At 40.4% G+C, this 12,757-nt stretch overlaps 1 protein-coding gene across 2 annotated transcripts in view; it reads right to left on the bottom strand.

Moving 5' to 3' along the window:
• The window catches only part of ZC3H6 (zinc finger CCCH-type containing 6), a 67,862-nt gene extending 57,068 nt beyond the window's left edge, over positions 1-10,794 (bottom strand). The window contains exon 1 of one of the 2 annotated variants that reach the window (XM_073240985.1): positions 9,723-10,794. Coding sequence is in view for 1 of the 2 variants with exons in the window: in XM_017659773.3 (XP_017515262.3) it covers positions 9,362-9,393 (32 nt within the window). In the remaining variant the exon portion in view is untranslated. Of the gene's footprint in view, positions 1-9,361 lie in introns of both variants that reach the window. The other variant, XM_017659773.3, reaches the window with a different exon arrangement.
• Between the last annotated feature and the right edge of the window lie 1,963 nt (positions 10,795-12,757).

Raw genomic sequence — 12,757 nt, 5'->3', positions numbered from 1 at the left:
ACAGAGGCTTCCTCCTAAAACCGCATATAATACGAAAATATAATTAACACAACTAATCGTGAAAGAGCAACAGGAAAGAGGACCGCGCCAGACTGCATACACCTGAAGAAAAGAATAAACCTAAGGGAACAGGGTAACTACCAAAGCCATGGCCCTGCAGGACTCAAGCCCTTCCCCCACCCCAGCTCACTGGTGGGAGGAAGAGAAACAGAGCAGGGAGGGAGGGGAGGCCTGGGACTGCTGAACACCTAGCTCTGGAGATCTGCTCTGGGAGCACAAACCTACGTTACATGGTGCTCTCATGATTAGCAGGGCTGGAAAGCTAACACCTAGCTCTGGAGATCTGCTCTGGGAGCACAAACCTACGTTACATGGTGCTCTCATGATTAGGGGGGCTGGAAAGCTAAGACAGGCAGAATACCTGGAGAGACTGAGATTCTAGCCACTTGTGGAACAGGGATACTTATCCAGCTGCTGCTCTAGGACAACAGAAAAGTGGGCAGTCTGAGAGACTTCCTAACAGTGAGAGGGCTGCCAAAGGGGCAAGGATTGCATACAGCTTACTGCTCAGGAGAAAGGACAGGTAAACAAAATTGTCCAGGTACACTCTGCCCAGCAGGTTGGGAACTTTCACAATCTTCAGGTGCTCCAGCCCCCTGGCTGGCTACACAGCTCCAAAGTGCCCCTCCGTGATATACAGCCTGCTGCACTTCCTCCTGGCCACCCTGCACCTAGCTTGCAAACCCACAAATCCTGCCCTGGCATCAGGCCAGCCAGAGGAAAGCCACGCCTACAGCACCTACAAATGCAAAGCATAGAGGCTTATACCTGTGTTCTTGGCCCACTGGTTCTGGTAGTGGAGACAGGTATAGCAGATGGAAAGCAGAAAACAGCTCTTTCCTTCCCCCAGGCAGCAACATGGCTCCCCTGTGACACCCAACATTGCTCCAGGGGCTGAGTAGCTCCAGAGGGTAAAGCTTCTGGGCACTAGAGGGTGCCACATACAAATGCAAAATGTCAAAGGAATCTGGTTCAAAGCAAAATTATAAATACACCAGAGAAAGATTCAAATGAAATCGAACACATGAATTTTCCTGAAGGAGATTTCAAAATAAAAATCATAAACATGCTCATGGAGGTACAGAAAAATATTCAAGAACTCAGGAATGAATTCAGGGTGGAGATTCAATCATTAAGGAACACAGTATCAGAAATGAAACATACAATGGAAGGTTTTAAAAGCAGATAAGATATGGTGGAGGAAACGTTAAATGAAATAGAAATTAGAAGGAATACAAACAAGCTGAGGCACAGAGAGAAAAAAGGATCTCTAGGAATGAAATATTGAGAGAACCGTGTAACCAATCCAAACAGAATAATATTCACATTATAGGGGTACAAGAAGAAGAAGAGAGAGAAAAAGGGATAGAAAGTGTCTTTGAGGAGGTAATTGCTGAAAACTTCCCCAGGCTGGGGAAGGAGAGAGTCTCTCAGGCCATGGAGATCCACATATCTCCCAAGACAAGGGACCCAAGGAAGACAACACTAAGACATATAGTAATTAAAATGGCAAAGATCAAGGATAAGGACAGACTATTAAAGCAGCCAGAGAGAGAAAAAAGATCACATACAAAGGAAAGCCCATCAGGCTAACAGATTTCTCAGCAGAAACCTTACAGGCCAGAAGGGAGCAGCATGATATATTTAATGCAATAAAGGAGAAGGAGCTAGAACCAAGAATACTTAATCCGGCAAGATTATCATTTAGATTTGAAGGAGGGATTAAACAATTCCCAGATAAGCAAAATCTGAGAGAATTTACCTCCCACAAACCACCTCTACAGTCTATTTTGAAGGGACTGCTATAGATGGAAGTGTTCCTAAGGTTTAATAGCTGTCACCAGAGGTAATAAAACCACAGTAAAGAAAGTAAAACAGTTAAATACTAAGCAAATGCAAAAATTAAATCAACTACCCCCAAAGTCAGACAAGGGATAGACAAAGAGTACAGAATGTGATACCTACTATACAAAGAATGGAGAAGGAAGAAAAAGGAGGAGAAAAAAAGAACCTTTAGGTTATGTTTGTAATAGCATATTAAGTGAGTTAAGTTAGACTCTCAGACAGTAAAGAAGTTAACCTTGAACCTTTGGTAACCACGAATCTAAAGCCTGCAATGGCAATAAGTACATACCTATTGATAATCACCCTAAATGTAAATGGTCTGAATGGACCAATCAAAAGACACAGAGTCACTGAATGGATAAAAAATCAAGACCCATCTATATGCTGCCTACAAGAGACTCACTTTAAACCCAAAGACATACACAGACTAAAAGTGAAGGGATGGAAAAAGATATTTCATAGAACTAACAAAGAGAAAAAAGTAGCAGTTGCAGTACTTGTATCAGACAAAATAGACTTCAAAACAAAGATAGCAACAAGAGACAAAGAAGGACATTACATAAGGATAAAGGGGTCAATCCAACAAGAAGATATAACCATTATAAATATCTATGCTCCCAACACAGGAGCACATATATATGTGAAACAAATACTAACAGAATTAAAAGGGGAAATAGAAAGCAATGCATTCATTCTATGGGACTTCAACACTACACTCACTTCAAAGGACAGTTCAACCAGACAGAAAATAAGTAAGGAGACAGAGGTACTGAACAACACATTAGAACAGATGGACCTAACAGACATCTACAGAACTCTATACCCAAAACCAACAGATTACACATTCTTCTCAAGTGCTCATGGGACATTTTCAAGAATAGAACATATGCTAGGCCACAAAACGAGTCTCAGTAAATTCAAAAAGACTGAAATTGTACCAACCAGTTTCTCAGACCACAAAGGTATGAAACTAGAAATAAATTACTCAAAGAAAATAAAAAATCCCACAAACACATGGAGGCTTCATAACCTGCTCCTAAACAACCAATGGGTCAATGACCAAATAAAAACAGAGATCAAGCAATATATGGAGACAAATGACAACAATAATTCAACACCGCAAAATCTGTGGGACATAGTGAAGTCCGTGCTAAGAGGAAAGTATATTGCAATACATGCCTACCTCAAGAAAGAAGAACAATCCCATATAAGCAGTCTAAACTCACAATTAATGAAAAAGAACAAATGAGGCCCAAAGTCAGTAGAAGGGGGGACATAAGAAAGATTAGAGCAGAAATAAATAAAATCGAGAAGAATAAAACAACAGAAAAATCAATGAAAGCAAGAGCTGGTTCTTCGAGAAAATAGACAAAATAGATAAACCCCTAGCCAGACTTATCAAGAACAAAAGTCTACACACATAAGCAGAATCAGAACTGAGAAAGGCAAAATCACTACAGACACCACAGAAATACAAAGAATTATTAGAGAATACTATGAAAAATTATATGCTAACTGGACAACTTTCTAGAAAAATACAACCCTCCAAGGCTGACCCAGAAAGAAACAGAAAATCTGGACAGACCAATTATCAGCAACAAAATTGAATTGGTAATCAAAAAACTACCTAAGAACAAAACGCCTGAACCCAATGGCTTCACCGTTGAATTTTATCAAACATTTAGCGATCAAGTAACACTTCCAAGGACCCAAACACCTCAAAAAAGATAATAGAAATAAGAATGCCCTCAGAAAGTTCAACCATGAAACCAAAATACAATGAACCAGAACAGATATAGGGAAGTTACACACACAGTACTAAGGAAAAGATGACTAACTAAATTTAAGATATTAACATGCAATGAATAGAAACATGCCTAACAGAAAGGAGAGTTGGATAGCAAAAGTGACAAAAAACAGAAGAGAGAAACAAAGGTGAGCAGTGCCCACATAAGCACTGTGTACAAGAGAGGTATCCTGTATGGCAAACAGAAACAAGTATCCGCTTGGCAAAAATATTATGGAAATGGAAATATCACTTTATCAGAGGCTGACGCCATTTAAAATTCTAGTCATTTATAATCAACTTCCTCATTCAAATCCCATACTCCTGTTTACTAGGAAACTTTTGATAATTCGGCTTTCCATGTAACATCTACATGGAGAGAATACACTCCCTGATGAAAACATCTCATACTCATTTTACATGACTAGTGGAGAATACAAGGCAAGGCTCATGGCTTTCAAACACAAATATTTTTAAACATTCTGTCAGCCAAACAACAGTGTTGGCAGAGTGTAGGCCTGAAGGCCAGTTGTTTCCAAACCCTGCAGCACTCTTTCAACCAAGTTTTTAACTAATTTAGTATATTTTGGGGCCAATTATTCAACCCTTACTTTCCTTTACCTGCTCTGTAATCATACTTTCTTTGAAATTTTCTCCTTTCTTGGCTTCTAGAAAACTTGTCTTCTTGGTGGCTCACTACAGACATACCTGGGTGATATCATTTCAACTACTAACTCTGCTGAAAACTCCCAGATCTTTATCTTCAATTCAATCAATTCTAAGAAATCGCTCATGAATTGCCTTTTTGCTTTCTCATTGCCAATGCTTTTTGATCAGGTCCTTACTACCCAATTTCTAGACTTTCACAGTACCTCTGATTCATTCCTTTCTTTCATGCTTCACATCCATCCATCAGCAAATCCTATTGGTTTTACCTCCAAGCCATATCCAAAATCCATTTTCACCTCCTTGGCCTAAACTATCACTACCCTGGCCACTCGATAACTGTAAGCAGCCTCCTTTTTACTTTTATCACAGCATAACCCTGCCCCACCTTTTTCAAATCCCCCAGTGGCTTCCATGCCACTCAGAGTGAAATTCAAGTTCCTTACAATGGCTTTACAAGGCCTATACAATCGCCCCCCGTTGCCCATCTAACTTCATCCCACTGCTCTTCTCCCTTGCTCATTCTTTCCCCTAGCCACATTGCTCTCATTTTATACTTAATTACATGGGCTCATGGCTGGCTCTAGGCTTTCTCCACCTTCTGTTATCTAGAATGCTCTTTCCCAAGATGTACTGGGCCTGGATTGCTCTCTTATTGCAGAGGTTTACTCAACTGCTACTTTTTCATTAAGTGCTTCCCTAAGCACCCTATTTAAAATAGAAATATCCTCCCCACACACCTAGGATGTGTCCTTCATCATCTAACATTCTCATGTTTATTGTCTCTCTCTCCAAAGAAAACAGAAGCTCCATTAGGCAAGGATTTTTTTCTTTCCTGCTGCTTTCCCCAAGCCCATACATATTAAATATCAGGTGCTTAATATTTAACAAAAATGATTAAAAGCTCCCTCACTTGTCTTTCAACTGTAGTCCACTCCCTCCTAGCCTTCAAGTATCATACCAAAAACATACATCTGATCATTCTCCTGCTTAAAAAACTTTTATGAGATCTTTACATCCTCATTTAAGCCTTTTCCTCATTCCCCCAAATGTTGTACACGCTTCACATATTAGCACTTTTATCATCCCTGAACCTATCATGCCATTTCAGTTCTTCATGCTTTTCATATATTTCTGTCTCTGTTCAGCCCAACTTTTATTCATCCTCCAGACATAGTTTCCCACAATGCCTCCCTAAAGCCCCCATCTATGCCCACCACTGTGCTCAGTTTGTACCTCCACTTAGCACTGGTGCTGTACCTATGCATTTACCAATTTGATTCTCCCACCAGATTATAAGATCCTGCAGAGCAAGTTCAGTGATGGTGTATTCAGATTTGTTCCCCCAGTGCGTAAAACTGTACTTGGCACAGAATAGTGTGTTGAATGAAAATAAATGAAACTTAAAAGTGAATGAAATAATTCATTTTTGAGGGGCTGGGAAAAGAAGAATGTCTTCCTAAAGAGTCAAAGTGCTTTTCAACATCAAACTGGAACATGATGTACAACTTGAGGTTTTTATATTTACTAAAGAAAAACTCACTTTGATAGGTTTAACAATAAATTAGTAGATTCAGGAATAAAAAATAAGTTGATAGAGTTTAAGTTTTGCAAGATGAAGAGAATTCTGGAGATTAGCTACCCTACAATGGGAATGTACTTACCACTGAACTGAGGCTTAACATGGTTAAGATGGTAAATTTTATATGTGTATTTCACCATTGAAAATAAATTAATTCATAGCTTAGTGAGGGAAAGCACTGGCTGCAGTTAACTAGTTGCAGTTTTGTTTTTCTTGCTTTACATGGGAAGAAAGTGGAGAGAGGAGGAAAAGAAGGTGGAACGGTTGTTCATAATGGTTGAAAAACAACCTCCTCCCAAAGGAAAGTACAATCCATACCTCTTAACAATCAAAGACTGTGGATCACAAGCTCTTACACTGTTCAAGTTAAAATCATCTTTTTTTTCCAGTGCAGACTCTGTAAACTTTTTCCCTTTAGCATATTTCAGAAAATTATGTAATAGTTACTTGGTATATATTTATCTTTCCTACTCTTCTGCAGATGTATCTAAAGCAGAGACTTAGTATTTAGCATTTAAGAGTTGTTTGTGAACGGTTTTAATTGAGTCAACATCCAGCTAAAATATAAAGCTAGGTGGCTGGAGCTGTGCTTAAGAGAACTGGATCAAAGATGAATGTATCAAAAGAGAGACAAGAATTTTATCGCCTTTGGCTTCCCCCAACTCATCCACCTCTATTCTTTATTTCTCAGCATCTATGCAGAAGTCCTTTACTGACATTCTATATATATCCACAAGTTTATTTATAGGTATTTTTATATTAATAGCACTTAAAAAAAAAACAACGAAAAAACCCACAACGTTTTCACCCCAGGAAAGTACATAAAATGTGTATTTTTTTAAAAAAAAAGCTAACTCATTTGGTAAACAAATCTCGTGCAAAATGTTCACCATATAAAATGTGCAAGAAAACAATTTTTAAAGGAGAAAAAAATTGTGCCTTCTATGAATTTCCATTTCCATTTAGAATCTCATTGTCATGTAAACTGCAATAGCAATGTTTTAATTTGTACAATAAAGCAGTTGTAAATAAAAATCACACTTTCTTCCTGTACTCACAATATACCTTAATTTTCAAAAATGTCAGTCCCATGCCTAGTTCGAAACACCGTAATTCATGTATTTTTCTCCACCTAATTCACAGAAACTTTTATTACAGTGCAAAATAATATGGAAGCATAGAATATTTGGAGATTCCACGTATTAGTCCATTTTTTTCCCAGATTTCTTTTAAGAGTTATCTGGGGAGCCTTTTAAAAATACAGATTACTATAATCCTTCCCTAGAGATCTGGCTCAGCTGCTCTCAGCAGGACAAAAAGCTTTTACTCTGCAAAGTGATTCTGATTAGTTTAAGATTGGGAAACATGGATCTAGTACAGTGTTGTCAATTTGGCATATTTGAATTACCTGAGGAGATTTTAAAAATCTTAAAATCCAGGCTGAAGCTCATACCAATGGAAATGATATCAATACTTTTTAAAAAGCTCCCCAAAGAAGGCTGAGAAACAGTGATCTTGTAGAACTTGAAAAAATTCCTGTAGAACCTTCTTACCATTAAGAAACTAGATTTGCTCAAATTCACAAATAAGTGGTAGTAAAACTGGGGCTAGAACCATTTCTCCTGTTACCTAGTCTACTTGCTTTTTGAGGTAGTTTTGTTTTTCATGAAGGTTGACAAAAAAATGTGTGAAAAAGATAAACCATCTCTTTTTACCTTAGAATACTACTGCCAATTGCCAATTAACGAGTTCAGTTAAACTAAAGCTGAACTTTTTATCTCAGAAATCACTAGAGAATATTATTTTCTTAGTCCTAATATAAAACAAAAAAACTAAGTATCACTACTGCTTAATCTTTAGTTTTTAGTACTAAACTGTTAATATATCTTACAAAGAACTGGCATTTTCTTTTAACTTTTTAACTTTTTCTTAAATTGAGTTCTAATTAAAAGTTCTAATTTTTTTTTAAGTCTGGCATCACACTTCTTTACTAGCAGAACTATTTGATACCTGAATTTGGCAACATGGTTACTTCATTAGGTAGAATAGGTACTTTTATATATTGAAGTGCTCTGTGAGCCAAGGAGAACAGATTACCTTCTCCCATACAAAAGAATGAATTTTATGCTGCATTAGCAAAACGCCATCATTGGTTGGTCCATAGACATTCAGAGTGGGAAACTTCTCAAGACATTACTTAACCCATTCCAACAATTTTCCCATTTTAATGATTCAATGTAAAATCATGAGAACGGTGTCAAATTGAAAGCTTATATAGTCACAATTTTTTTAAGTGTCTTTTACTTTCTAGAAATGACTACATGTTTAATGGACTTGCCACCTGGAGGTTTATTATTACAGTACCACTGTTGTTGAAATATCAATATCCCTCTCAAGGTTACCAGATATTTAGATATTTCAAAGTTCAGTGATGCTTGTGAGCTCTGCTTCCGGGTTAAAAAAAAAGAAAAACATTTGGAATGCTTTACCAAAAGCAGATCACATTACTCCACAAGTAACACTTCAGCAATTCGTATACAGTCTATAGTACAACGGATACTTCTGATTACTTCTGTTCACAAAGGAGTAACCGCCAGGTTCTACATTTTTAAATATTCTAGTAAGAATCAGATGCAATGGATTTTGTTCCAGTGATTTTAATAAACGAAAGCCCTTTTTGTTTCAATAAATCAAAAATCTAGACAAAACTTGATATGTCCAAAACCAAACCACTAAATGGAACCAAAAATGTGCATCTTTAGGCATAGGGAAAAAACCCCACCAGAATCTGTTAAATGTTCAAATTATACAAACTATTTAGAAAATCGAGGTAGAACTGCATATCCATCCAGTTTTTACTTCACAAGGAGACTGTGCTGTATACACTGTTTGCAAATCCTAAGTATTTGGTGTTAACATTTTTAACTTGACACCTGCCGTCTCAAATTCCGAGGGGCAAGGCTGCTTAACTACAAAGCCTTTGGGGCTGCTGAAAATTTTCCTTACAAAAAAAAAAAAAAAAAAAAAAAAAACCAAGACATGTTTATTTTTGGAGTGTGCTAGGGCAGAGACGTCAACTGAAACTCGTTATCCGAGGTTCGGCTGGTGCTACGTGGAGGGTGGCCCAGCCCCAGGCCGGGCCGAACCGCAGCCCGGAGCCAGCGCGTGGGCGCCCGACAGGCCCAAGCCCGGGGGCGGGGGGCTCTCCTGGGGCGGGGCGGGGCCGGCCGGGACCCCGGGGGGGGCGGGCGCGGCCGGGCGGCCTCCCCGCTGCCGAGGCCTGGGTGACAGGAGGGCGCACGCCAAGGCCCTGGGGCCACACAGAGACGTCCAAGTCATGCAGGAGGCGCGCGGCCCGGCCCGCTCCCGCCGCCCCAGTCCCCTCCTCTCCTCCGACAGAAAGACAGACAAGGGTTCCCGACCTGTCGTGCCCTGCATGTTCAGAGTCTGTCATGTTTGGTCAAGAACGGGGCGGGGCTGGAGGGCAGGTCTGGGAGGACCCCTGCGCCGCCTGCGGGTGCCTGCTCCCGGCCGCCGCCGAGGTGACGAGGTGGTAAAAACTCACGGTTACTAGTGAGCGACACAGACACAGACTTTCCAGTCTATTAACAACCACGCCAGAGAGGTGGGGCTCTAACTGCAAACACTGGGCCACGGGCCCGCGCTGCCGGCGCTGCCGCTTTAGTCTCTATTCGCCGCCGGTGGCTGAGGCTGGGGAGCGGGCGCGCGGCGTGCACCGTCGCGGGGATTTGGACAGTGGCCGTAACGGTGATTTCTCCTCACCAACATGGCGGCACCCGAGACCGGCGGCTTGATAAAATGGCGCCGGCCGCAACACCTCGCCCGGGACTAAAGGACAAGAGAGATTCCTCCGCGTGCCGCGGCCCTGGCCCAGCCCGCCGGGGCCGAGCGCGCTGGCCATTGGAGGATACAGCCCGTCAGTCACCTCCAGGGGCGGGTCCCTACCCTCTGTGAAGCGGCGGAGGAGCGCCCGGACGGCGGGCGGAGTCCGCAGAGGTTTGGCGTGGGGACAGTGGCTGCGGTGTCCGCGCTGTGGGTGCGCGCCTCCGGTTTTGGACTGACCGTGGTTTTTCCTGCAACACGCCGCCACCCAGAGGCTGAGGCGTGCCGGAGAGCCTCCAAAGCCGTTACCGGCGCGGACGGGAGGGGGACAACACGGCGGCAGTGGAGTCTCCTTTAAAAAAAGAATATCCTTAATTGCTTAAATCCTAGGGGAATGTGCTTTCTCCTCTAGGGTTACAGCAAATCGCTGCTTTTGTAATGTTGAATGCCCAGAATCACATTTTGGGGAAAATAGTTTGGCATGTAACTCTTTCCTATATTTAATACCAAACTTACGCGATTATTAGTCTATAATAAAAAAAATAGCTATTAAAGGTATTATATAAACTTTAAATTACTTCATAAGAATATTAACATTTCATATATAAAATATACACGAGTATTTTATAAACAACTAGCCAGTAAATTTCTTACACTTAGGAATATGAACTTTAGAAATGATTTTTTGATGTCACTGTTTTGATCTTATTAGTATATTACCATGTATTATTAGTTAATATAGTTAACAATATGAATACTATAATTCTGAAGGAAATGTCATTTTTATTAAAGTGATGGAGTTAATGGTTGCATTAACTATAATAATCTAAATTTCTATGTCTAAGTAAAAGGGTTTTGCTAGTGCATAAATGCAGCGCATTCGGAAGCAATTGCACTTAGTACAGTCAATTTAGAATTAAAAATTTGGGGTATGTACATTGAATAAACATTGTACTTATCTAAGTTGGATGTAGCGGTTACATTGGACCCGTACAATGATAATTCTGCAGACATCTGCCACATTTAGACACAATGTATTTCTAGGACACTTTCAAAGAGCACATCTATGGTAGCTCCTCTGGAGTAACAGTAATTACAGTTTGGGGTTACAGTAGAATCTCAGGACTGTCTCTATGGTAGCTATTTTCTGTGACTGAGGCCGTAACTATAGCTAATTTGGATAACTCATTTCTTTGCAGTTATCCAAAGGCGTTTGAGGTAAACAGTTGCAGTTGTCCTTTCTGTTCGTTTTCCCTGTATGTGGAATTCTCAGTATCTCTTTCAAACCTTCTGTAAGGTCTTTGGTTTGTGTGTGGAACAATGCAGTTCTCCCTAAGGGAAAAGCATCTTTGCTAACCCTTGGTGTGCACCACTTACCAAGTTGGAATCTAAAATATGGTGTCAGGCCCTGGCCTTTCTCCTTTGGTACCAGGAAGGGAGTGAGCATGTATCTGGTATGCAGGGTAGGAGGCAGCGCTCCCACCTTGGAAACTACAGGTTTTGAATTTAGAAGCGCCCAGAGATCTGAAGACAAAATTCTTTTTAAGTTACAGGCTAAACCTAACATTCCCTACCTTGTCTTTAACTGCCTCACTTAAGAAGGAATGCATCAATCACAGAGATTAAACTAAATCATTAGTTTTTCAACGTAATAGATTTTACTTAACAGTGGAATGTGGACCATAAGAACTGCAGAACTCTCAGCACACAACTCCATCTAAACCTGTACAACTAGGAGCTGGCCATACACTAGCATGACTCCTAGCAGCCTAAGGCTGTGTCCCTGGGATGGCAACAGCCCCCCATATTAAAATACCTGAGAAAGCTCACTGCTGCCACGAGAATTATGGTTTGCTCTGGCGGACACCTGACAGAGGCCCTGACTTTACTTTCTTAGAGCATTTACTGAGAAGGGCTTTTAATTTTAAATCTTTCCTCCATCACTTTGAGATCTATGTGTTATTTCCTACAACTCAGCAGGATGTTTGTGAAGGACCTGAAAGCCATTCCTTTGAAATGTAATCATCAGGAAGAATAAGCCTCTGTCTCCCAGTCTCTGGAAGGCTAGAACCCTAACCTCCACAAATGCCGGCAAGCAGACACAGCTGGCCTGCTCACATGTACAGTGTCTGGCCCTTTGTAATTTTGCATGTGTCTCCCCCTTCCCTCTTCTTCATTCTTCCTTTATTTTTTAAGAGCAACTCTATTGGTATATGAAGTATATACCATAAAATTCACCCATTTTAAGTGTAGAATTAAATAATTTTCAGTACATTTACCAAGCTGTGAAGCCATCACCAACATTGTTTTAGAACATTCCATCGACCCGGGTGCCTGTTCATAATTAATCCTGTCATGCCATCCCTGCTCCAGGCAACCACTAATCTACTTTCTGTCTCTACAGATTTGCCTTTTCTGAACATCTCATATAAATTGAATTACATAATATGTGTTATTTCATTCTCCCTTTAAAACGCCCAATCACCTCTGCACAAATTGGAATGGGGCTCTACTCTTTCCCCTCCAGTCAATAGTTACTGAATAAAAAGTTTTCATTGATGTCTGGCTTTGTCTATCTTTGACAATCCTCCCACCCCCAAAGCACACAAAACATTTTATTTTGCCAAATAATGACGTTTAAAAAAATTTCATCATAGTTATTTTATAAAAGGATATTTTATACCATATTTTATACTAACCAGAAAGGGTATACTTAGAATAAAGCTAATTCCTTTAAATTGAGTATGGTCAGCTTTAAGAAATTCATTTCATTGTCCTTGTTTTGTGCCAGGCCAATAAGAATAAGCCCTGGCATACCATGACTCCCAATTATGGCAAAAATTTCAGGGACCTGATGTGACCCAGGAGCAGTAGATCACTAGACATTCAAACAGACTGCCCAGCCTTGGACAAAAAGGATCTCCTGGGTGACAATCTGAGATGGAGGATTAGGGGGACTTCTTCTTACCCTTACT

The sequence above is a fragment of the Manis javanica genome, chromosome 1, assembly GCF_040802235.1.
Source record: "Manis javanica isolate MJ-LG chromosome 1, MJ_LKY, whole genome shotgun sequence".
Classification (NCBI taxonomy): Eukaryota; Metazoa; Chordata; class Mammalia; order Pholidota; family Manidae; genus Manis; species Manis javanica.
The sequence above is the reverse complement of the archived record's forward strand: the minus strand, read 5'-3'. Positions and strand labels throughout refer to the sequence as shown.